This window comes from Varanus komodoensis, unplaced genomic scaffold (assembly GCF_004798865.1).
Source record: "Varanus komodoensis strain SLA01 unplaced genomic scaffold, ASM479886v1 scaffold126, whole genome shotgun sequence".
NCBI lineage: Eukaryota > Metazoa > Chordata > Lepidosauria > Squamata > Varanidae > Varanus > Varanus komodoensis.
The window spans coordinates 333,038-358,043 of record NW_025335363.1 but is presented as its reverse complement, the minus strand read 5'-3'; the positions used below and the strand labels follow the sequence as shown (position 1 = coordinate 358,043).

Genomic DNA, 25,006 nt, shown 5'->3' with positions numbered 1-25,006 from the left:
GTCAGCGCAATGGAGGGCCTTCTCCCTCTTTCTCTAGGGAACTTGAACTCTGCTTGTCGGAAGTCACAAAGAGCCAGATCTTCATTGGGATCCTCAGCGAACGTTATGGTCACATCCCGAAAGATTATGGCTTGCCGGAGGAACCCCAGTATGAATGGGTGAGTGCAGGCCTCTTGGCTGCCATTTCTGTTAGATTCCTGGGGCAGTTACAGGCAGGTACCAAGTGATAGTTTTTGTGCTTAGACAAAAGAGCAGCCTTCATTCACGACTCCTCAGGCAAAGTTATTCTCCCATGACAGGCTCCCCCGCGGCACCTCCAGCAGCACCTGTGGAAGGGTCCCAGAATTTATGTTTATTTTTCCCTGTTTTTCCAGTGTGCATGCATGGCCTTGTGAGCCCCTGAAGCCATGGATGCATATAAAGTGCATGCATTTTCTAGAGGTTATATGTAGGCTTCCACTAAAGCAGACTAAACATCCAAATATGCGTTCATTTAAAAATGGTGCCCTGCACCAGTCATTCACGTATTGAAAGTGCCGAAAGGTCTGCATTGTAGGAAGTGAGTGATGTAATAGCAGGCTTCTAACTGGCCTGAGGGTACAGAGAAGCTATTTATGCTGACTGCTCTGGTGCAGCGTTTATCTGTGTATTAATCCCCTCTGAAAAAGAAGCATTGCCAGAACGTATATTTAGAAACGGGATTAGCCTTCCCTCACAGCCAACAATTAGCCAAATTAGGCAGTCTCTTGTTAGAGAGACACGTCTGCTGGAGTGGAAGTCATAGCTGTGAAATAAAAGCGTTTGCTGAATACAACTCGGCCAGTGACTTTGCAGGCGGATGCAACCCAAAGAGCAATCCACCTGTTATTTTGTGGTGGTGCCCAGAGGACTTTCAAAAAATTCCCAGTGTCCCCATGGGTCCCAAAAGGTGGGGACCACAGCCCCGGGGTGTTTTCCAAAGTTGTGTGGGAGTGAAAGGCGTTGGTACCTCTTCTCCGCAGGTGAAGTCCTATCCTGCCGGCCGCTCCATCACGGAGATGGAGAGCGTTCAGTTCCTGGAGGGTAGCGGAGAGCCCACTGCAGGATCCCGGGCGTTTTTCTATTTCCGAGAGCCACAGTTCCTCAGGTGCTGCATTATCGTGAACAGGATGCCCGTCGGCATAAGAAAAGCCATGCTGGATCCAGCCGGTGCTTGATTGGGTCCAGCACTCCATTCACACGGTGGCAAAGCAGCTGCCCACGGGGCCCCTCAAGCAGGAGGGGTGCGGGACCCGCTCCTGCTCAAGGTCTTCGGCACCTGGTGTGTGCGGGCAGACCACCATGTGTGCGTCCAGGCTATTTCTGTCCAGAAAAGGGAGCAGCTGATGAGCCGTCGGAGCCGGGAACAGCCGCTTCTGGCAACCAAAGCCGTTTTGGCCTCTGGTGACGACGGCGGCGGCTCCGTGAGCACCCTCAAACTTGCATGCCTGCTCTTTCCGAGGGAGTGCTGCCCCCATCTGGAATAGCCCACCTGCCCAGTTCCCACTCCTGGGTGCCCTCCACTGCCGTGTCTGGATTCCCATTCCTAGCGATGGGTGCAAACTCCATTTTGGGGCTGGGATTCCCTGGACCCAGCGTCACTGCGGCCTTGAGTCCGAGTTCCCGGGTGCACACCAGCATTCGCAGGAGCCGAGCCCCACACGCTGTAGATCTCATCGATTTTCGGCCATGTGCAGCAGCCTTTCTGGGTGTGATGGGCAAGGAGGTTGCCGGTGGCTCAGAGACTGAGTGTTTGCAGGCTCCCTCTCGCCGTGGTTCGTGTTCTAGAACCACCTGAGCGCAAGAGGAAGTCTGTGGATGCTAGAGGATGGACTGAGCCACGTTTGGCCCCAGCCTTTCCCATCACTCTATGCAGGTGGTGCTTCAGGGCACGCCCAGCCTTTCCTGGTTGAGATGATACAGTGAAACGGAGCTGGGTGTCCTGAGCATACTCGTCAGCTCCTTGTCCAGAAACTCTGGCTCCATACAGATTTTAAATAGGCCAAAGCGTAATGATGTCAAGACCTCTGTGTTCTGCAGAAACCTAGATCTTGAAAGTAATTCTTCCCTTTGGCGGAACTGGGCTTGCCTTCTCAATCCGCTGCCTCCTTGCTCCCCGCTTCTTTCTCACCAGCTCCATCCCAGACACGTGGAGGGCAGACTTCCTGGCAGAGTCCGAGGAGGCCAAGCGCCGGATGGTGGACTTGAAGGAGCGTCTTTCGCAGCACGAAGGCCTGGCTTCCCTTGGGAGGTGACTCAAAGAAACATGGGGAATGCAGCAGGGACGGCTGGGCTGTTCTGATTGTGATGAGCAGTTTAATCTCCCCCCCCTTTTGTTTTACAGGTACACGTGTACCTGGGGTGGAGTAGCCCAGGGCCGGCCGTACGTTAAGGGCTTGGAGGATTTTGGCAACAAGGTCTTGGAGGATGTGTGGAAATGCCTCCGACACCACTTCATTGAAGCTGCTGCTGAGAAAAGCAAGGTCGAGGGAGTTTTAAAATGGGGCTCTTTCCCTGCAGGGTGGGGAGCAGAAAGCTGTAATGGTTGGGACAGGATTTTCAGGTGTCTTCTGCATTTCCTGAGTGCGGCAGCCATGCCTGCTGGCTCTGACCCGGACATCGTGGCCCCTGCTACCTTTGGTTCCCTGACACATCTGGAAGGCCTGAATGCTCCATGTGGGCACAGCCTTCTTGGGGCTGGGAATCCCACCTAAGCCAGGCCCTGATTGTGTGGAGCCAGCTGGATGCATCATCTCCTCATGCAGACCTTCTGCTAAAAGCATGGTGGGTTAGAGGCAGAACCAGTGGGTCCCTGGGCCTTGGACATGGGCTGTACAGGTGGCCCTGTCCCTGCTGATGCCCTCTGTCCTGATGCTGCGGACGCTTGTGAACGGTCCCTTGTCAGTGATGTAGCCTTGTGCAGAGGAGCTCCATCTGACCGTGTGTCCCAAGGCAGCCGCTGAGAAAGAGGTAGAATTGTCTGCATATCTTAAACGAACTACACAGATTATGTGGAGCGAAAGCAGTTGTATAATCCATTAATAGGGCCAACTATTTTATGATAATAATGATAATTAGGATAATGATTATGATGATGCATTAATGATTATTTAGCAAATATCTGTCCTGATTCTTGTTCGGCAATCCTTCTGGCTTATGAAATTTTCTCTGTCCACCTCAACTTGAAGCAAAGCTCTCTTGCTCGCTCTGTCTGTCATATTTATACCCCACCTGAACCAGAGATACCCTCAGGTTGTTTACAGTAACGAATAAAGCATTTCAATACTATAATAATAGTATCAAAACATTCAAGAACCAGCAGTCCAATGAACAGTTGGAGAAATAGGTTGAAGATTCCTGGGAGGTGGATGGAGAAAGAACTTTGCGAGCTAAAAACTCGAGCGCCACTTTTAATGGAGCCGATGTCATTTGAGGTGCAATGAGGAACCCAGATCATTATTGCTGGACTCTCACTATCTCTGCTTACCAGGTGGGTGGCTCCGTGCCCACAGATGACTCAGAGGATCAGGAAGAAAAGGCGCTGCAGGAATCTTTCCAGGAGCTGCAGCACAGGAGGTTCTGTGCCCGGGCAAAGCTTCTCCGGGTCACGGCGGCCCAGCTGCAAGGAGGCCGGCTCTATGTGGTGAACGGCGAGCCTGGTCAAGGGAAAACCGTCTTCTTGGTGAGCTTCGTGATAGGAAAGAACAGGCAGTGGAGGATCCGCGGGGAGGAGAGAGGTTGGATGGCGGGTTTGCAATCCTAGGCACTAATTAAGAACAGTTTCTCTGAGTGTGGATCCTTTCTAGCCAGAGCGACTCCATCCATGCTCATGGCCTGGGAAATCCCAGAGTTTTGCATAAGTACCCCAGTCTTTAGCCGGAAAATAGGCCCTAAGTTGGGGGAGACCCCCCCCCCCCCACAACTGAAGATCAAGCTCGCTTGGTGTCCGTAGTTTGCTGACTGCCTGTGTATTTTGGGGTAGGGGTACAAAAATCAGATGGGAATGGAGTAGTCTGTTCCGGAAAGGGGCATTGCTGCTTCTCTGGCGCCTGCTGGCCATTAGGGTAGTTATTCTTGGTGGGCTGTTCATAATTAAGCATGTCGTCATCTGACAATTAAAATGGTAGTGCAGGGTTTTGGTTTTTTTTTTTAAGAGGCTAGCTACAACTCTTTGTTGTTGCATACCTATTGGGTAACTGCCCCTCCCAAGCCAAATATAAGAATTTTCTTCCCACCTTATCTCAAAAATTTTTGCAAATGTTCCTCCCAGCCTTTGTGGGAGACAAATGGCCCTGCAGCAGTGGGTGAGATTCGGGGCAACTGTGGGCAGCTATTCTTCGAGCAGTCTAGGCGTGGATTCCTTTTTAAAAAGGAACTTGCCACCTTTGCTCCTTAGTGCATTCATTTTTCTGAAAACCAAAGTTTGTGATGAGTACGATCAGCAATAATAATAGGGAAAGCGTTGCTTTCCACCCCCGAAGGCAGCAGACGAGGCTGGGTGGGCAGATTCTAGTTTCTGCGCCGGCTTGCCAAGGGATGGCTCAGAATCGTGACCAACACTCCCCGCCATTTCTCTTTCCTTCAGGCGGCCCTCGCCCAGGAACTCAGAACGAAGACCCCACCTCATGGGGGCGACCCCTCAGCAGGTGTCCACGTCCTGGCCCACTTCACCAGGGCCCGGCCCGATCAGGCCCAAGCCCAGGTGGTGCTGGGCCACCTTTGTGCCTTGCTGAGGAACCTGGTGCAGCAGCCCCCACCCCTGCCCCGAAGCTACAGGTGGGCGCAGTTGCCACTTTCGGATGGGCTGGCGTGCCTCTGTTTTGGACTACAACTTCCATCAGCCCACGGCAGGATGACCATGGCTGGAAGTTGTAGTCCAAAGTGCCTGGTTGGGGGAGACGGTACCACAGAACCAAATGTGACCTTTTCAGCGTAAGGTGAGCAGAAAGGAAGGAGTAATTTTCTCCTTTGGCTGAAGAGGGATGCAACCAGTTTTGAATTATTTGACTGAATTCTCAGTGGGTTCTTCAGTGGCTTGTCAAAAGAGGCTCTCGTTGCAGCTGGTCGCATGCTTGGAGCAGCCGCTTGCTGCTGTCTCTTCCCCATGTATTGGGTGAGACCACTCCGCACTTTAGCTTTCTATTTCGAAGCTGTGTGTCATCCAAAACGAAGCACCTGCTTGCTTAGAAGCCGTTGCACAGGTGCTGCAGGGAGGCCGTGTGTGCACCCGGGATGCTGGACGTGCTAGCCAAAGAGTCTTCCCTGCTTTGGCCGCGGGTCTGGTTTGCTCCCACTGGAAGGTGGCTGCACCTGTTTTCGGGAGCCATATCTGTACATGAGAAGAGGTGGTTCTGGCTTCGCGCGTGCGCTCTTGCAAGAAAGAAAAGGCTGCTCTGTTTCCTTCCAGAGGGCTGGTCAGCCAGTTCAAGTCCCTCCTGTACGCCGTGGCCCAGACACTGAAGCGACAGCAGTTCCTGGTGGTCCTGATAGACGGCGCCGACTCTATCCATGGACCCAGTGGGCAGCTGGTTTCTGATTGGATGCCTGAGCAGCTGCCTCAGGTGAGCTTTACCTGCCCCCTGTGTGCGTGTTCCCAGGGGAACCTCTTTACCTGTCATGCCGTGTGCACGCGTGCACCCTGTCAAACTTCAGGCGAGCTCGTGGGAGACTCCCCGTGCTGGTGGTACTGATGATTCTGATTTTGAGGGTGAGTTTTGAAGCAATGTGGCCTCCAGCTCTGTTTCAAGGGCCTGAGACCCGTCAGGAGGAAGCATGGGGGAGATTAGCCCGGGAGCTGGTGGAGCGATCAGAGTGTGAGTATGTAGAGGAATTACAGCCTGAGGGAGGAGAGGGCGAAATGGGAAGTCTAACGGCAAAGAACTCTCTTGCCCTGGAGAAGTAGACCTGATCGCTCGTTGTCATCGCTGGAGGGAGGCCCAATTAGGGGCACAAAGAGAGGAGTGAAGGTTGTGCCCGTTTTCACAGCGCTCCTCCCCTGGGGTTGAGACACGGAAGGACTCATAAAGAGATCCTGGGGAAAGGAACGGTAGAAGGGGTCCGGCACTTCACTTTGCGTATGTTCAGAGATGCTTGTGCAACAATAAAGATCATTAAGCAGAGAAACACTGGTACTGCTTGGAGGGAGAAACATGGATTGCAACATGTGTACCCAGCGGCCGGGTTCATCCAGCACAACCACCCATGTTCAAGTGTTCATGGTTGAGTACAGGTTAAACTGTGGGCTGTTGTTGCATGGTGGATTGTTGTGTCTGTGAACCCAGCAGTGCTAACAGTCATGGATCACTCACCGTGCAGACGGTTTAAACAGACGGTTTGTTGTTGCGCTGCCAACGGCAGCTTGTTCACGGGGAACAAAATATGGCTTGTTGGCATGGCTAGATTCAGATCACAACAATCCAGGATTCAGGAGCAACCCGCAGTTCGACGCGTGCGTAACCCTGAGTGTGGGCTGGTGGGTCGTGTGACCAGGTCCCCTCTCACATGTGCTTGCATGTCTGTCTCCCCCCTGCAGCGCGTCAGCCTCGTTCTCAGCGTCTCTGCAGAATCCGAGCTCCTCGGGTCCCTCAGGAGACGGGCGGATGCGGTCGCCATCCCCCTGGGGCCTCTGGACCCCCCTGACCGAGTCGTCCTGGTCCGCAAGGACCTGGCCTTGTACGGCAAAAAGCTGGAGGAGTCTCCTTTCAACAACCAGGTAAATAGCAGGGAAGGGCCTCTCTTCAGGGATACGGGGAGCAGCAGGAGAGGGTCCAGCCGAGCGCTTCCGTGGCCCTCGGAAGAGTGCAAGCCGGTAGGTGTGCATTCTGTGTTTTCCTGTTCATTTTGCACTAGGGTGACGTTAAAATACTGATTGCCGTGTTGTGCATCCAGAGCGGTTCAGCTGCTCTTTTGCATAAATTACCAGTCCTCAAGGAATTGAGAATGTACAGTCGCTTCATAGCATGGATCTAGGAGAAAGACAGATCCAGGGTGGAGTAAAGAGAGGGGTTCTTTTTCTGGTATCCAGGACTTGAACCCTAAGTCTTTCCCATGAAAAAACATACATGCTGATTTACATAATTTACACCACGATAGTTTGAAGCTTTCTGAGTGTTGTGTATACATGAGTGCAGATCCTGGGCTGGTTGTGAAGGGGATTCCTATTTCTCTTGTTGTTCTTCTGGCATTTTTGGCTGACGAAACAGAGGGGAAAAGGCAAAGATATGGGTGGCCTCTTCAGGGGCAGTGTGGTACAGTGGCTAGAGAAGCAGGGGGGCTAGGTTCCAAATCTCTGCTGGCTCATGAAGCTCATCAGATGACCTGTATAACCTCTCTGTCCTCACAGGGCTTACAGTGAGCATAAAAAGGAAGCCGGCATGCTATTCAGAGCAAGGGTAGAATAAAACAGTTTTTTTCCATGAAATGGAAAAATTATGTGCCCAAATGTTTTTTAAACACTGTACAACAGCTGCAACTGTGTTTGTGACGGATGCCACAGGTGCTAGCTTTTAGGTGTCCCTGCAGCTCCCTTTTTCTCTGCCTCAAGCTGTTCCAATGGAGACAGGCAGGGAGAGGAATCTTTGCAGGGCCCGTTTTAATCCCTGATAAACCCTCCAAGCGCTGAAGGATCCGCAGCTCTCTTGAACCGGCTCCTTCTCTACAGATGCGGCTCGTGCTCCTGAAGCGTGGCTCCCGCCAGCCTTTGTATCTGACTCTGCTGACCCAGGACCTGCGGCTCTTTGCCCTGTATGAGCAGGTGAGGAAGACTGGAGACGATGCAGCTCCATCGCTCAGGTGTTTGTGGCGCTGGATCCTCAGTCTCTCTCCCTGTTCCTCCTCCCAGCTTTCCGAGAGGATCCAGAAGCTGCCCATCTCTCTGCCGTTGCTGCTGCAGCACCTGCTGGGGTGCCTGGAGCAGGATTACGGCCTGGAGCTGGTCGCTGTTGCCTTCATGGTCCTCTGGGCCAGCAGAGACGGTGAGCTGAATCCGGTGGGGGGGGGAGGTATTCTTGCTGATCGACCCGCCAGCAGGTTCTCCCCTCCCCTCCAGGCTGCTGGTTTGAGAGAGACCTGGGCCAGCCTTCCCCAGCCCGATGATCCCTGGGTGTGTTGGATGACAATTCCCAGATTCAAGTCCAATGCACTTGGGCCGCACTGGGTTTGGGACGGGTGACTGGGATGCCTGCCTGGGGCAGAGTGGTTGTGTTTTCATCACCCTGCGGTTTTGGCCCCATGCAGGGCTGATGGAACGAGACCTTCATGCCATCCTTGCCACCTGGAAAGAGCTGCGTGGGGCTGGCATCACCTTGGAGGAAGCCATGGTTGCCGGGTGCTGCCCTGGAAGCTACCCCATGGCCTCCTTCCTGGACTTCCTGCGGAGCCTCAAGGGGTGAGTGGCTTGAGGCTGGACCCTCAGGACTTGCCAGGCGAAGGTGGAGTGAGCCCTTTCCCACCCAGAGTGATAGCTTGCCCTTTCCTACCCAGCTGCTTCCAAAAGTTACACGGGGCTGGGAAGAAAGTAACACTTGGAAAAGACTAGAAGAACCCTGCTGGGTTGGACCCAAGCTCCGTCTGGGCCAGCATCCTGTGTCCCACAAGGTCCAGGCAGAAGGCCGCTAGGGAGCCTACAAGCAGGGCAGCGGCCCGTCTGTCTCCCCTATTTCGTTCCCTGGCAGTGATCATTCAGTGGCTGTGGATGGGCTGCTTCTCTTTCGCTTCTGTGTTGTTCTCATGGCTAATGGGGGGAGGGCTTTGTGAATACCTGGACTTGGAGCAAGATGAACAAGCGGGTGCTGGACCAGCTCAAGCCAGAGCTTCTCCTAGAGGCAAGAATGACCAAGCCGAGGCTGGCATTCTCTGGGTACATCATGAGAAGACAGGACTCCCCGGAGAAGACAGTTGCACTAGGGAAAGTGGAAGGCAGCAGAAGAAAAATCAGAGACGGATTGGCTCCATCCAGGAGGCTGCAGCCTTGAGTTTACAAGAGCTGAGCCGGGCTGTCATGGTCAGGAGGGCTTCTGTTCCAGGAGGGCTGCCACAAGCTGGCGATGACTTGGCGGCACGCGACCCCCACAGTCCTGGCTTACAGCTGTGGACAGGCCTGGGCCGTGTGGATAACCACACCCATTACCTCATAACGTACTTCCGTGCTTCCCAGCTGCTTGCGGCCTGGGTTCAGGAGATCTGGCCAGGTTGCTGGCCAAGCAGCAGCTTCACTCGGCTGCCGTGTTTGTGTCCCACAATGCCAGGCGGTGGTGTGAGCATCATTCCATGTGGCCTTGGGGCCTGTGTCTCCAAAAGCCACGGTGGGTAGAAAGACATGTTTCCCTGTGGGATGGGCTGGAGACTGAGCCCTAAATATCTTTCAGTAGTTCTGAGAGCAATGACTTTCAGCTTTCCGAAGGAGGCACGGGACTGACCTCTCTGCTCTTCCTCCACAGCCTGCTCCTGGCCTGCGGGTCCCCTCTGGAGGCCCCCGGCTCCCGGCTGCATCTCTGCGGCACCCCGCTGAGGACGGCGGTAGAGCGGCGCTACAGGAAAAAGCCAGGCCTGGAGCGCACAGCACACGTGCTCCTGGCAGGTGACTGCTCCCCCTGCGAAGCATGAGGGGTGCGGAACCTCCGGCCGGGGGCCACATCTAGCCCTCCTCAGGCCGACCGACGGGCATCCTCCCTGCTCCCAGCCCCACCTAGTTCTTCCCAGCCACTCATCATTGTATGCTTTTATGCCGTTTCCCCCATTCTAAAATCTCTTCCAAAGATTTGTTAGTGGCAGGAGGAGCTTGATAGGCAGATATTCTGGCCTGCATCTTTGTGCTTAGAGCATAACTCTCTGCATCCTTTCCTGCGGCCTCCTTCAGCCTTCTGTTGTGCATTCAACGAGCCGATCAAATAGATGCCCCTGCAGCACCCTGGCCAGCCTCTAGGTGGCAGCAGGCTGATTGTGCCCTTGGAGGGAGCGGTGTTGTGGTCTCATGGGGTGACTTGTCGTGGTGCCGACTGACCCGTTCTCTCCGTGCTCTGTCCCCTGTAGCGCACTGGTGGAAGCAGTCGGACGCGTGGGCCTTCCAGCACTGCGAGGCAGAGGCCTTGAGAGAGCTTCCCTATCACCTGGTAAGCGATCAGAAGGGCTGTCAAGTCCCGCATTGGGAAGCAGGGCTGGGCACGTCCATCGGGGTCAGGATTTGCCTGGAGAGAAAGAGCAGGTGAACGTCATTTGCGGGGGAGTTCCTCCGTTTTGCGCTCCTCATTAAGAAGGCCGTATGGCTTTTCATAGAATCGTAGGGTTGGAAGGGGCCATCAGGCCAATGGGCCCAACACCTGGCTCAGTGCGGGACTCCTGTCTAAACCATCCCTCTCAGATGGCTGCCCAGTTGCATCCCAAATGCCTCATGTGGGAGAGCCCACAACCGCCCTGGGTCATTGGTTCCGTTGTTGTACTGCTCCAACACTCAGGAAACTTTTCTCGATAACTCGCCGGAGTCTGGCTTCCTGTAACTTAGCCTGTTCTTCCATGTCTTGTACCCCAGGATGATGGAGAAGAGAACCTAAGCTTCCTCTTTGTGACAGCCCTTCAAGTCTTTGCGGAGTGCTATCCTCTCCCCGCTCACTCTTCTTGAAGCTTAACATGCCCAGTTCTTTCCATCTCTCCTTCTCGGGCTTTGCCTCCAGTCCCTGGATTGTCCCCATTGCCCTCCTCCTCCTTTCTGGCCTGCCTGCATCTTTCTTAAACGGTGGTGCCCAGAGTTGGATGCTGTTGTCCAGATGAGGTCTAACCAGTGCTGAGTAAAGGGGAACTGGTACTTTTGTGGATGCCACCCCACCTAAGCTTGACAGCAGGCACATGTGAAGCCCGCCCCCCTCCCGCAGATCTTACCAGACAGACAAGAGTAGGAGTGGGGGCGATCCTCCAGATGACATGGTCAGAAGCCGTTTAGGACTTTAAAAGTTCAGCGCACCACTCTGAATCAGGCCCCAAAGCCTGATGGCAGCCAGTAAGTGCGACTGAGTCAAAACTGGAGTCATATTTTCAGAGTGTCTATCCTCGGCTGCTAACAGTATCTGGGGGGCTGTATTTTGCCCCCAACTGTGGCATCCAGGCCCCCTTCAAAGGCAGCTCCACAGAAAACACACTGCAGTCGGTTTGCTCTAGAACAGGGGTGTTGTTCCTCTGGCCCGTGGGCCAAATTTGGCCCTCGTGGGCCTCAAACTGGGCCTCTGGGGTTACATAGAAGGCCACAGCCTCTTCCCTGCCCCACCCCTTCCCCCCAGCAGTTCATTGTTTGCTCGTTTCCCAGCATTCATGGGTTTCCGTTAACCTTCGCCATCCCCTAATTCTCAAAGGTCAAAATGCCTGGTATCTGGCGGCCCAAGAAATTACTGTGACAATTATGTTGCGTTCCTATCCTACCTTCTTTGCTTTTTTGAGGAAGCCAAAGCAGCTTGCTCTGCTCCATTCTTATCCACACAACAACAGCCCTGTGAGGTAGGTTGGTGAGTGACCAACCCCAAGTCACCCATGGCCAAGCGGGAATGAGAACCCAGATCACCCAGGGCTCCAGGTCAGCACTCTAACCACCAACTGGGGCTTGTCTGTGCTGGCATTAGGCCCCACCCCCTTGCCTTTAGCCCTGCCCACTACTGGAATGCAGCCCCCAAGTGCTTCTTTAGAACTGAACTTGACCCAAGAGCCGCCAGTCGTTCAACACCCCAAGTTTTCCAGTTGGACTTAGCCCACTACCTAGAAGTCAGGCTTTCTGCAGGTGCCTTCTTCATGGTAACTCTTTCCTCCATCAGGTCCACAGTGGCCAGTTCAGCATGCTGGCTTCTTTCCTGACCAACCTGAAGGTCCTGAGCACTCACGTCCGTCTGGGACTCCTCCACTGCCTGTCCGAGGCCTACACACTCTATGGTGAGCCTCTGCTGCCCCTGGTGGCTGGAGTGGGGATAGCAGCTTGCATGGTGTCTGTCCCCAGCTGGCCTGGAAGCGGGGAAAGCCTAGTTTTTGGAGACTGCTGAAATGGGAATTCTGCAGCTGGATTCTGATGGTGAATCAGAATCAGTGGGTCAGAATGGAAAGCGGGGGAGAGATGTGCTTTTGGGTCTGAATTTAGAAAAACATACTGAAAATGTGAATTTGTCCAGCCTGTTTCTGCTGACCGGGATTCTTTGTCCCTGCAGAGGCTGCTGCTGGTTTGGAGCATGATGAGGCCGTTGCCATTTCCCACGCCTTCCTGCAAAGAAACATCGGGCTGCTTTCCCAGAATCCTCAGCTGCTTCTGCAGCAGGCGGCCAATGAACCAGATTCTTCAGACCTCTGTTCACAGGCTCGGGCTGCCCTCTGTGGGAGTGGGATCCGTTTCCTGAAGTGGATCAACAAACCCCAGACAGTCCAGAAGGCCAAGAGGTAGTTCTGCAAAGACGGCCTTGTGCCCCCGTTGCCGCCGTCCTGCCCTTCCCCACGCAACTCACTTGGTTTCTCTTGCCCCCCAGCCTTGTCCTGCCACTGCCCGCCACACCTTCCTGCATCTCGGTGGCCCCGTCAGGGAAGCTGGCCTCCGTGGGCACTGCGGAGGGGACGCTGCACCTCTTGGATGCGGAGACTGGGCAGGTACAGTGGCTTATCCGTCCTCGGGGCGTGTGAGGAATCTTGAATCCCTTGGCCTCCAGCCCACGTTGCTTGCCTGGCCTTGAGTCTCACATGCTGCGCTGGGGTCTCCCTCCCCTGCATTACATTCAGGCAGTTGCACCCGGTGCCGGGGAAGGGTGCCGGTGAGTGGCTCTCCAGGAGAGGAGGGATCCCATGCGGCTGCTAGAAGGTTGCCGGTTGTGGAGGCTTCTTTTCGGCTCAGCTTGCTCTGGAAGACCCGGATGAGCCCAAGGGGGCGCTGGGGAATGCTTGGAGGGACGGGTGCTGCTGGGCTTTGTCCCAACCCTGGCCAGTGCCCTCCAGTACTGGCCAGGAGTGGCCAGGCCGAAATGGCCACGGTTGGAAGTGGAGCTGGGGAACATCAGGCCCTCATGGCAACAGGTCTGATGTGTTCTGCCTCTCCCCCTGCAACCGCCCAAATATCCAGGAACTGAAGTCACTGCTGAGCGGCTGTGATGGCATCTCGACCTGTGCGTTCTTGTCGGAGACCACTGTCTGTCTCGGGGCCTTCACTGGGCACCTGGAAGTCTGGAGTCTGAAGGAAGGATGCAGGTAACGGGCCAGGCCTGGGGGGTTGGGTCAGCCCCCGGCACAGGCCAAAGGGGCCAAGCCGCCTGAGACAAAGTGGACCACGCTGGGCAGCAGCCAGGCCTGAGGAAAGGTTTGGTGTCCTCCGTAGAACCATGGGGGGAGTTGCGTTCTTTATGATGTTGTCGTCGTTTGTATGTAAGTCCCACTTTTTCCCCAGAGGAGTTCAAGGTAGACCGCCTCTCCTTGTCCTCGTAACATGCTTGTGAGATGGAGTAGAGCAAGCGATACTGAACAGCGATATTTAGTGGGATTTTAAACCAGTGTGTCTCCCCAGGCACTCTAAAGGTTGCTTTTAAACCTAGGAAGCTGCCTTTTGGTGGAGTCAGCCCACCGGTCCATGTAGCCCAATATTGTCGGCACTGACTGGCAGAGGCTCTCCAGGTTTCAGGCAGCCATCTTTCCTGCTTTACCTTGAGGTGCTGCGGATCGAATCTGGGCCCTTCAGCAGGGCCACGTAGAGGCTCCGTCATGGAGTGATGGCCCCTTGTTTTTCTGGTGCTCTCCTCCCGCTTCTGATGCCATGCTCTTGGGCTGTCTCCGTCTGGGTGCCATCTTAGATCACCTATTTCTCTCCACATTTTCTTCAAGGCTCATGGGTAAAGAGGCTCACAAGGCCCAGATCACAGACTGCTCCATCCTCTTGAATCGCAGACTACTCGCTACTGTGTCACTGGATGGCCTTCTCAAGGTACTCTCCTCTTCCTCCCTCCCTTCTAATGCATTGCTGCTCCAGCTTTTGTAGGACTGGAAGGAACAGCAGCTCACATCAGAGGCAAAATCGGTGCAGGAAGTGTTGGCAGTTCTAATTTTGGGGTGAACAGTAGGCAGCAGAGCTCACAAACCGTTTTGGACCCCCAGAAACCTGGAGTTTGCCCGCCCTGGTCTAAACTCGCAAGCAGCTATTCATGAGCAGCTTTAGAGGGTTGCATGGTGGGGAGGGGGGAGGGGGGCGAGGATGAGGGGGGCAAGCGTAGCAAAAACCCCTTTTGCAATTTTTATTTTTGCAGTTCTGGGAATCTGCCAGCGGTGCGTTGACTCGTGAGCGCGATTGCTTGTGCCCGCTGAACTGTGTGACCTTTCACCACAAGAGGCCACTGGTGGCTTTTGGAGGGTGGGACAAAACCGTGACCATCTTGGATGTGGATGATATGAGGGTGATCTCGGTGAGGAGAGGGGAGACACGGTGGGTGGGGCAGGTTTGGGGGAGGGCCAGAGCCATGCAAAGCGGCTTTCAGCTGGACCGATAGGTACCCCCGACAGAACTGTGCCGTTTTCTTGACTCAAGTCTCCACATACCAGGTTCTGAGAGACCACAGCAGCGCCGTCCGTTCCATTTCCTTCAATTCGGCTGGGAACGTTTTGGCTGCCGGATCCCTGACTGGATCCGTCAGCCTCTGGTCATGGCAGGATGCCGTTGTCTTGGGCACCTTCTCGGCCCACTCGGGCTGTGTCTCCACCGCTCTGTTCCTCCCAGGAGGAAAACTTCTCACCACGGGAGAAGACTGCAAGGTGCTTTTTTATTGTCGTCTTCAAGCTTGAGGTTCGGTGGGATGTTGGGAGATGCATGTGAAGGCCTGAGCTTTGTGGGGGCCATAACGGAAATCTGTCCACCCTCGAGCTGATGAATTGGTCTGCATTTTGGGAAAAACCAGCTTCTGGCTTGTCCCGCATGATCTAACTGGAGCAAAGTGCAACACCAGTGCTGCCAGCACAAGTCTGCTGGCCAGAGAGACAGTGTTTTGGCTTTGGTGCTGGCCAGATTGTGAGTCCTGCTGGTTGTAAAAAGGCCAAGCTGGGGCTCAGCCTTTGTACCTCTCTTTTTATACATCGGGTGTGGGACACGTTTTGTCCCACTTCACTTTCAGAGAAGTTTGAGGGTCCCGATTCCAGCAGTGGGGGCTGCTAAAGGCAAAGAGGTGCAAGCCCCTGCAGAGAGATCTCGTGATGAGCTTTCCGGTGGCGGGTGGTCTGAAGGCAAAAGGGGAGCTGGGCTCTGGTACCGGCATAATTTTGCTTGGAGCTCTCACCAGCAGTCGGAGGAGCATTTTGCCTTTGGGTGTGGGGGAAAAAAGCTGCACGGAAGCTGGAAACTACCCGAGAGTGGTGGGCTGGGAAAAGGGCAGAGAGTGGGCTCGGGCTGCTCAGCAGCCTACACTGAAGGGCTGGGCACAGGTTCTGGCAGCACCAGGGGCTGCTCGTGTCGTCTGAACCCAGCCATACAACCTCCTCTGGCCACGTGTTTGATGTGATGTGTGTGAGCATGTTGCGCTCTGCTCTGATGGCGTGTTGTGTGTCCCGGATCTCAGGTCCAGCTCTGGGTCGGCCACCTGGGGCAGCTCCAGAGCACTTTGGGATCCAAGGCTCCCTCCCCGGCCACGTGCGCCGTGCCGAGTCTTGATGGCAGTCGCTTGGCTGTGGGGCGTCACCCGGATGACGTCCGGATCTACAGCCACCCTTGGGGTAAGTGGTTGGCTGTTTGTATATCAGTGCGAGGCTTTTGCACCGTAAAAACACGGTGGCCAGGAGCGCCCTCGCACATTTCTTGCAAAGCACCGTTTCTGTTTCTTGTTGCAATGCCACAGTTCCTCCAAAGAGTTCTTTCTGAACTTCAAATGCCTGGAATGGACCGGGCTTTGATTGCTCAACTCTGGACATTGCCTCTGGTCTGGAAGTCTGCCTTTGACCGTCCATTTTGCAGTCAGAGTCTTGTTTAGATAAGACTTTAACCAGGCATGACAAACCAATTTCAGACTGAGAAACAAATTAAATAAAGTCCTGGTGGCGATGCATTTCAGTGGTGCTGGGACTGAAGTTTTAGGGTTCATTATCTGTGATACTGTGGTACTGCTTTCAGTGTGTGCCACTCCTGAGATCTTCAGGAACAGGAATCAAAATGATACTAAGTTAATCAACTTCTGCACCATTAATAAAGGATGCAGGGACTCTGACCTTTCTTGCTTGTGGTTGCCCTACAAAAGAGAAAAACGCATGTGTAGAGAAAGTGGGTTTCCTAGTGGGTCCCACTAGGGGATGGAGCAGAGGTTGGTGTGTGGGTCAGAACGGGCTGTGAGAGGCCCCAGGTGGGGTCCTGGCCTGGAGGGCTCCTGAGATTTCTCCGTGTGCTCTTCCTTGCAGAGGGGTTTGGCCAGAAGCAGTGCCAAGCTGGCGGGGTGGCTGTTCGCAGCCTGGCCTGGCTGGACAACATCTTCCTGATCGGGGGCCGGAACGACGGGTCCCTGTGTGTGTGGGACACCTCGCAGCATCGTCCCCCCTGCCTCCGTGAAGTGCCTGGCCACGAAGGAGCAGTGACCGGCCTCGCCGTCTCCCAGAGGCTGGTGGCCTCGGTCTCAGGTGACTTGGAAAATTCCCCCAGGTGCCCACGGCATGCTTTGGTCCGATTGCAGAATCCCACTGCACATTTGGGAGAAAGAGGCAATGCGTCCGAGGTGGAATGTAGGACCCATGGGGTGAGAGGAGGAGGAGGAGCAGCTTTCACTTTGACTTAAACCCTTAAAAAGGCTTGCCAGATGGTTGCTGGTCAGGGGAGCGGTGAGAAAAGCCGTCGGCCGGGTTGCACGCAACTTCAGCCCCCCTTGAAGACGGTGCTGGGGTGCACCTGCCACCTGCTGGTGCTCCTGAGGCCTGTCTGTTTTTCCTCTGCCTGATACATGCAAGCATGTATATTTACCCCCACTTGTTCCCCCCCCCCCCAGAGGATTTCACGGTCCGGTTGTGGCTTCCGCAGACGCTGCGGCCAGGCCCTGCCCTGAGTGCGAGCGACGAGCCCCTCGCGGTGCTCCGCGGTCACAAGGCCGGGCTGCTCTGCTGCGCCTTCAGCCTCGATGGGTGCCACCTTGCCACCGGAGGCAAAGACAAGGTGAGGCAGACGGCGGCCAGCAGGCGGGCGGGCGTGCAAGCGGGCGTGCTTCTTTGGAGGAGGGCTTCCCCGCCGTGGCCGGGGCAAGGTGCAGCTGCGGGAGAGCTGGCTTCGCGCCCCGTCACGCATTGGACTAAGCAGCGTCTTGGGGGGGGAACAGCCTGGCCCCTCTTGCGCTGCGTTGAGCAGGGTGTCCTTGCCAGATGAGCCGGCCTGGGAACGTTGTGGATGGCCATATTTCTCTGTTGCTGCTTTAAAGCCAGCCACGGTGGTGGACAAAAATAACCGTAATCCCACCCGATTTCTTTTAAAGAACAGTGCAATGGTGAAAATGACAACCATGTTCCTGAATGGGGGAAGAAATGCTGAAAACGGCTGGTGCAGGGGAGTGAGATGGTTGTCCCCTAACAAATGAAGGGTTTCTTCCAATGTCTTCCTGCTTCTCAGGACTTGCTGCTTTGGGATGTCAGGAACCCGTCCCAGAACGCTCCCTCCCTCATGCGTTCCCTGCGTTACTGCCACAGGGACTGGATCGCCGACTGTGCCTGGGCTGGCCCGCTGGTGGTGAGTCTGGGGACTGTGTGAAGCGGGTGGGCTCTCCAAGCAGCAGGGAAAGGGAAAAGCCAGCTCTCCTCCCTGCCACCAAAGGGGGACTGTTTCTTTATTCCTTTCCTGGATGCATTTGTGTGCTGCTCTGGAGCATACCTATAATAGAACCGTCCTGGCTTGCAGATGGCAAGAGACACTCTAAATAGAGACACAGCACACAAGGAAGTAGGGCCAGGGAGGGAGAAGGAAAAATGAAGCCATCCTCCAACAGTGCTGGTGGGATGAGCTTTCCCTGCCCTCATTACTGTCCGTCCTGTGCAAGGAGTGAGAAGGGGCAAGCATGTGGCTGGAAGCTGCCAGCAAGAGGATGGATTTGGCAACCCAAGGTGGGGAGTCCGTATCTGCTGGCTACTGGGTGATGGGACTTTTGCCCAGGGCTGGACGTCGGTTTGAGGGGCACTGATCAGAGCACCTGCTAGTGGGGCTCCCTCTCGTGCAAGTGGGACCTGGTGGGCTTGCCCAGGGGTAGACCACAGCCCCCCATCCAGTACCAAGGGGCAGGGGTTGCTGGGAATTGTTCCCTCAATTTCCCACAATGCCTCTGAGTGATGCCATGCTGGAAGCCGTGTGGGGCACAGATGTGGCAGTGAGGTCCAGCAGAGCAGAGCCCTGAAACAGGATATTATTTTGCCCTTGGAAAGAGGAGCCCAGCGCAGGTCTCAGCATCACCTCTCCATCCTCCCCAGGGTTTTGGGGCCTTGGCAGCTGCCTTGAGATGGCCTGGCTTTTTGCGGCTGGTGTATGCGTTGTCCTAGCATGTGTGTACATGACTCTGATCTCTCCTGTCTACCCCAGATGGGAAGCAACTTACTGCGGCTTTCCAAAACTGGCGGGGAGAGATGTGGGGTGCCAACTGGGGGAAGGCCGCGCTGGCATTTCAGATCCCCCCCCCCCGTGCCTGCACACGCGGTCCTGCCCCCCACTGCTGCTAACTGCCTCCCGATTGGTCTTCAAACAGCTCTCTGCCTCCAACGATGCGACTGTTTGTCTCTGGGACCCCAGCACTGGCCAGCGGTTGCAGGAATTCCTGGGCCATCAACGCCCAGTCTGCAGCGTCATCGTGGCGGTAAGGGAGGAGCAGAGGGAGGATCCTTTCATGCTTTCCTGGGCTGGCATGGGACATTTTTGGAAATGAAAGCACAGGTCTGGGGGAAAAGACCACCAGATTGGCTCTACGGCGAGGAACTTTGGAATTTTTTGTGAGCCGCCCCGAGGCTTTGTTGCGATGGGGGCGGCATAGAAATGTTTTAAATAAATAAATAAGCAAGCCACGACAAACTGTCCTCAGCCTGCATGAAGCGCCTCGAATACCCAAAATAGCACCAGAGAGCCAAACTTGACATGAAATTAAAAAGGTGCCTTTGTATTTAAATGTTGTGAACAATATGCAAAAAGTGTGCAGTAAGAAGTGGGGGCAGGTGATTAGCAGAACCATTCCTGGCATGGGGGGCAGTTTTAACGCATCCTTCCCCTGCTCCCTCTATAGGGAAGATCCCTCCTTGGAAGCTGCTTTTTGTATTGGGAAATACAAAATACACCCCCTCTGGGTGCCAAGAATTTCAAGACCTCCATAGCGGATGCCGCTTGCAGCAAAACTGCTTGCTGCTGGAAGACAAAGTTAAATGTGTCTTCGCATCTGCTTTGACCCGACCCTGTGAACTGCAGAGGCCCTTGGGGACTCTCAGCCTGCACCTGGCTGCTCTCGCATTTTAGGCAGATCATTTGCTTCTTGACTTTTAATTATTTTATTTAATTTATTTTTTATTTTATTGAAAAGATTTCTGTGCCGTTCTTCACTATCATGTCTCAGGACGACTTACAAGGTTAAAACCAATTGCCATACAAACAATAAAACAATACAATAAAATTACTATAAACCCAGACAAATAAATCAGAAGTGACTGTGAACGACTAAAAATGCTAATTTTTAAAATGACGATTAAATAAAAAGGTTTTAACCTGGCACCGAAAAGAATATAAGCTAAATATAATAAATACTATTTATTTTATTTAAAACTTTTGTAGACCACCCCAATACCAAAGTCATGGGATGGTTTAACAATACAAAATGTAATTTTTTAAAAAACACTGCATCCTAAAATTTAGCTAATAATAAAACCCCAATTAAAACAGTCAGGTCTTACTCGTAAAACATTGGGAAAATTAAAAGGTTTTGGCCTGGTGCTGAAAAGAATAAAGTGATGACACCAGGAGAACCTTTCTGGAGAGCAAATTCCACAATTGGGGTGCCACCGCAGAGAAGGCCCTTCTCCAGGTAGTCACCCTCCTAATCTCCTTCAGGGAGGGCACCTGGAGAAGGGAGTCTGCCCCAGATCTTACGGGGTGGGTGGGCACATATGGAAGCAGACGCTCCTTAGGTAACCAGGCCCTAAGCCATTCCCTAGGTGCCTTCCCCTAGACTCTCTCCCCTGCCTGCCGTAGTTTCCTTGGCACTCCGGCCTTTAACCCAAGAGCATGCAGCCCTTCTCACGCTCCCCTGTACCCGACCAGTCTTGGCTCGGCCCTCTGACGGTTGCTTTTTTGGCTGATGTGGCAGAAGGCGCACGTGATCGCCATGGCCAGAGATGGGATGCTGGCGATGTGGGACCTACAGGGAATCGAGAAGACCCGGTTCTTGGCTCACCCTGGTGGGGCCACTTACTGTGCAGGCTTCCAAGACCCACGTAAGATACTTTGCCATGTAAAACGGGGCATCTTGGAGGGAGATTTGGGAGAGGGGAACAAACTGTGAAATTCCTGTCTGTGTTACATGACCTGTGATTGCAGACACATCCCAATGTATCTGGGGATATATTTGATATATGCATTAATTTAAAAGAAGTGCTTTGTATGGTTAACATTCACATTAAGATACCCTTAGCCTGAGCAATGCTATTGAGGTGTTTCCCCCCCCCCTTTTGAGGTCTTAGAAGCAGCTCTTGCAAAACCTTAGAGCTAAGCTGTTTTGGCATGCATTAATTTTTACATGTAAATATTCCAAGGGAAACGTGAGGTCCTGGGTTACTCCATTCTGGATTAATCACCCTGTAGAGGAGCAGGAGATGCACATAGGGATGCTGGTGGCGCAGTGGTTTAAACCGCTGTGCTGCTGGGCTGGTTGATTGAAAGGTCGCCAGTTCGAATCTGCACAACGGGGTGAGTTCCCGTTGCTCCATCCCAGCTCCTGCCAACCTTGCAGTTTGAAAGCATGCAAATGCAAGTAGATAAAAAAGTGCTACTTCCTTGGGAAGGTAAAGGCGTTTCGTGCACTTCGGTGTTTAGTCATGCCGACCACATGACCCATCGGCCAGTAGGGGTTCTGGTTTTCCACAGAATCCTTAGGGCAAGGCAGGTGTGGAGGATTCCAGCCAAGTCAAAGTCAAGTTTCAAAATAAATAAATAAAAAGAAAAAAGTCAGGAAATTGAGCAGCTTCTTGGAGAACTCAGAGTGATAGCAGGGCTGGAAGTCAACAAGCAGTGAATTGCAAATGAGTCTTAAGTATGGTTTTGGGCTCTTTAGGCTAGTGAGCATCACCTCCCTAATGACAAATGGCTTTCTTGAGGCTGGTTAGCGCTGCCTCTCCTAAAGGCCCTGTTTTTCAGTGGCATCTATTTGCTACGGCACAGGAGTGGAATTTGTGTGGTTGGAGACCTCCCCATTGGAGCTGGTTCCTGGACCCTTCTTGGGGGATTGAGTCCCGGGGGAGCCTCATAATTCCCTTCCGAGGCATAGCCCTCGCCTTACTTCATTGGCTCAGGGGCCTCGTGCTCTGGGATGAGAGCTGGAGTCCCGGATCATGGCACTTGCTGGGCTCTAGAGAATTCCGCTCTTGGAAAGTTTGCCCTTTTTCAGTTGCTATGTAATCTGGAAGCTTTCTGTGAATGTGGAAATAGCCAAAATTAAGGCAAAGTTGAAACAAGCAGATTTGTCATAAGTAGTGGGCGCTAGCACCTTTTAAATTGGGGGTGGGAATCCTCCGACTCAAAGCAGCCCAGCAGCTTTATCTCTTCCCTCCTCTCCTTCCAGTTAAGTGCTCTGTTGCTAACCTGGTCTCCTTTATTTTCCTTTGGCAGGGCAGAAAGAATTTCTGTTGGCGGTGTGTGGGGGTGATGGCACAGTGAAACTTTGGATGCCCCTGATGGTAAGAGGGGGGAAGTGGAGTTGATTGGACCCTCCAGACCAAACACGCCTGAAATGCACAGTCCAGTTGGGTCGTCTGTTTTCTGCAAGGCTCCATAATGTTGTTAAAAAATGCCATTTCCCAGAGGGCTTTACTCCTCCTTGGTCATGCAGAACAGCCATGGAATTCACCATGGCTAACGTGAATGCGTTTATGGTGCATTACTAAATGTCTGGACAGGATCATTGCTCAGCGAGGGGAAAAGGACTTGGCCCAAAATGCTTCCTAGAGCCCTGAATCTGTTCTCCAGAGAGCTGAGTGCCCATTTGTGCAAGTAGTAGGGAGGTTTTGAAGCTTAATTGCCATATTAACGGTCAGGGTTGTGTAGTTGTTAGAACACTGCACTGGGACTTGGAAGACCCGGGTTCTAGCCCCTGCGTGGCCCAGAGCTCGCTAGCTAACTTCAGGCCACTTGCTCACTCTCAGCGTAATTTACCTCGCAGGATTATTGTGAAAATAAAATGAGGAAGAGGAGGATCATGTGACCCAGGTTGGGTTCCTTGCAAAAGGAAAAAGGTGGGGTGTAAATGCAATCAATAAAAATATAGAAGGCAACTTTTTTTGTGGGGGTGGAATTGGAGCTGTGAAGGGTTAACTCCCCCCACCCCAGAGAAAGTCTCTCTGCGATGCTCCAGCTGCACCAGGAACTTGCCAGCCAGAAAGAAAAGGAAGCGATTCAGTGGCATTAAATCCCCCGGCAAAAATGCCCAGCTGTCTTTCAGGCCAGCTGGTGCCTCTCCATCCCAGTCTGCCACCTACTCATCCTCCTCCCTTGTGCTCATCGCATGGTTCCAAATACCTTCTCTCTTACGCAAGTGTGTCCAGACAAGGTGACCACCTGTCCACCCCACCTTCGCGCCTTACGTTGCTCCGCTTATGAAAATCAGTCTGCTGGTGTCTTGTGGCTTCTTCGACCTGAATGTGACACACACAAACCCAGACGCAACACTCCCTGCTCACATCCCTGTGGGTTACACTCATCTCTCTGTTTGTGTTCTTCTCAGATGGAGCAGCCCCAGGTCCTTCCCGGCCACTGCGGTGCCGTCCGTGGGGCTGCCGCTTTGCCAACGTCGTTCCTTACCGTATCCGAAGACAAGACGGTCCGAGTGTGGCCCCTTCCCAAGGAGGAGGCGGAGGGTTGGTGGCTGCCTCTTCGTGTGCTTCCGGTTCAGACCAGGCAGGGGGCTGGGCTGGGCTGGGGGCACGAACTGGGAGCCCTGTGTGGCTAAGTTTGTTTGCTTGAAGAATCTGGAGTGGAGCACAGAAGCTCAGGCCTGCGGGCCGAATCAGGCTGTGTAGGGCTGCCCTGAGGCCCGAGGCCACCTCTCTTTCCCCTGCCTGTTTTCTCTCAGCCACTAATAATTCCAGCGGTTGCGTGGTGTTTTCCCAGACTCTAAAAGGTTGAAATGTCTCTTAAGGCTCAGTGATTAGCAATAAGAGCTGTGCTGGCAACTTCTGCCCACTGCTGGGATGCAGCCTTCCCCTCTGTCCTCGCCCCAAGAGCTCCTTCAATAGGAGTCCATCCTGTGGGCTGAAAGATGCAGTATTTTTAATTTGAAGGCAATTCTGCATTAGTATCTTACAATCGTTTCTAGAGGATTGATCTGTTGAAAGCTGACTTCTGTAATGTGCTGCCATATAGATGAGTTGGAGTGCAACTCCATTTGGCCCCGGTTAGACTGGCCAGTGTCCAGGGATGATGGGGATTGTTTTCCACATCTGGATTACACTGTGTAGGGGCTGGGATGAAAAACACCCTACAGCTGTTTCCCCCCACCTTTCGTTCATTTCCCTTTTCCTGCCTCCCAACCAGATCTGCTCTGCCTTGACTGTCGGGCACTGCTTGCTATGACTACCTTAAAAATGGGAAGGCTCCGTCGGCTGCTTCCTCGGCTTAAGGGGAACGCTACCTTGGAGTTTCAATGGATAAACTGGATTGCCTCGGAGCCAGGGACTGTTAAGAGAAAAAGACAGGCCTGCCCCGTGGCTCACTAGGCTTTACTCCCTGAGCCACGAAAATCCAGGCTCCAGCCCTTTTCCCTGACCCAGCCCTGACTGCACCCACATTTGGGGAGTTTTGGAAACGGCACACGGCTTCTCCTGTGCTTGGCCAGCCTGCCGAGCAGCTTCTCCTTGTCTCCAGCAGGCGACACAGAATACCTTCCTCCTCATGGCGGGGCCGTCACAGCTTTGGCCTGGTCTCCAGACGGGGAATTTGCGGCATCTGGTGGGAAGTATGGAGACCTCCTGCTCTGGAACAAAGCCAGGGCCAAGGTAATTGGTTGTGTAAGGTGCTGGCAGCGGCCCTCCAAATATGTGGTCCCTAGCTCCCATCATCCACCATCCGCGACCAAAAGAGGGACACTTGGAGGGTCCGAATCAGGACTGCAAGCCAGGAAGAGTGATTGGTCAGGAGATGAGCCATTTGTGCACAAAGCGCTATAAAGAACCAGAGCTAAGTGGGAAGTGTATATACTGCAGCTTAGCACTGGGTTTGTAGAAGCAGGGCAGCCAGGGTGTCGTGACTCCTCTCCTAACTGGAGCGGCCCGGGCCTGCTGTCGGAGGCGGGCTGCACGTGGATGCCGACTGCCACGGCTTCCTCACAAGGAGGCGTTTCCTCCTCTGAGAGCCACTGTGCTGGTGTGGTGAGGAGCGCTGGACCCGGGCTCTAGTCCCTGCTCCGCCATGGAGCCAACAGGGCAACGCTGGGCCAGGCCCTGCCTCTCAGCCCAAGCTGCTGTGGGACTTGGATGGCAAATGGTGTGAAGCAGCACCTTGAGTTCCTCGACAGGAGAAAAAGTGGGGTATGCATGTAATAAATAAAAATGCAGTATGGCCCTTAAATAGCTGGCATGGAAGAAGAAGGGAGTGCAACAGCCCTTATCATAGCCAGTCACAACCCAGGGAACGCTTGTGGGAACAAGGGCGTTTTCCAGAGGGGCGTGAAACCGGCTACATTTTCTGTCTCCCGAACCACATGGGTTGCTGGCCAGCCACTGCTGCGGAGAAGGACTGTTCCAATAGCTCCTGGTCACTCTGGCTTCCAAGGCCTCTCAAGATCACTCCGGTGGACTGAGTGTCCAC

At 53.9% G+C, this 25,006-nt stretch overlaps 1 protein-coding gene across 7 annotated transcripts in view; it reads left to right on the top strand.

Moving 5' to 3' along the window:
- The window catches only part of TEP1 (telomerase associated protein 1), a 55,751-nt gene that overhangs the window by 25,377 nt on the left and 5,368 nt on the right, over nt 1-25,006 (top strand). For 6 of the 7 annotated variants that reach the window (XM_044422359.1, XM_044422357.1, XM_044422358.1 and 3 more), the window contains 29 exons: nt 38-158; nt 1,002-1,126; nt 2,153-2,269; nt 2,363-2,501; nt 3,509-3,700; nt 4,604-4,794; nt 5,426-5,579; nt 6,551-6,730; nt 7,679-7,771; nt 7,859-7,991; nt 8,254-8,404; nt 9,456-9,595; nt 10,048-10,127; nt 11,811-11,925; nt 12,195-12,420; nt 12,507-12,624; nt 13,091-13,215; nt 13,843-13,942; nt 14,262-14,417; nt 14,554-14,763; nt 15,561-15,714; nt 16,390-16,605; nt 16,968-17,131; nt 17,579-17,695; nt 18,699-18,806; nt 20,298-20,424; nt 21,815-21,882; nt 22,926-23,058; nt 24,065-24,195. In XM_044422359.1, the coding sequence (XP_044278294.1) occupies nt 38-158; nt 1,002-1,126; nt 2,153-2,269; nt 2,363-2,501; nt 3,509-3,700; nt 4,604-4,794; nt 5,426-5,579; nt 6,551-6,730; nt 7,679-7,771; nt 7,859-7,991; nt 8,254-8,404; nt 9,456-9,595; nt 10,048-10,127; nt 11,811-11,925; nt 12,195-12,420; nt 12,507-12,624; nt 13,091-13,215; nt 13,843-13,942; nt 14,262-14,417; nt 14,554-14,763; nt 15,561-15,714; nt 16,390-16,605; nt 16,968-17,131; nt 17,579-17,695; nt 18,699-18,806; nt 20,298-20,424; nt 21,815-21,882; nt 22,926-23,058; nt 24,065-24,195 (4,084 nt within the window). The remainder of the gene's footprint in view (nt 1-37; nt 159-1,001; nt 1,127-2,152; nt 2,270-2,362; nt 2,502-3,508; nt 3,701-4,603; nt 4,795-5,425; nt 5,580-6,550; nt 6,731-7,678; nt 7,772-7,858; nt 7,992-8,253; nt 8,405-9,455; nt 9,596-10,047; nt 10,128-11,810; nt 11,926-12,194; nt 12,421-12,506; nt 12,625-13,090; nt 13,216-13,842; nt 13,943-14,261; nt 14,418-14,553; nt 14,764-15,560; nt 15,715-16,389; nt 16,606-16,967; nt 17,132-17,578; nt 17,696-18,698; nt 18,807-20,297; nt 20,425-21,814; nt 21,883-22,925; nt 23,059-24,064; nt 24,196-25,006) is intronic. The other variant, XM_044422361.1, reaches the window with a different exon arrangement.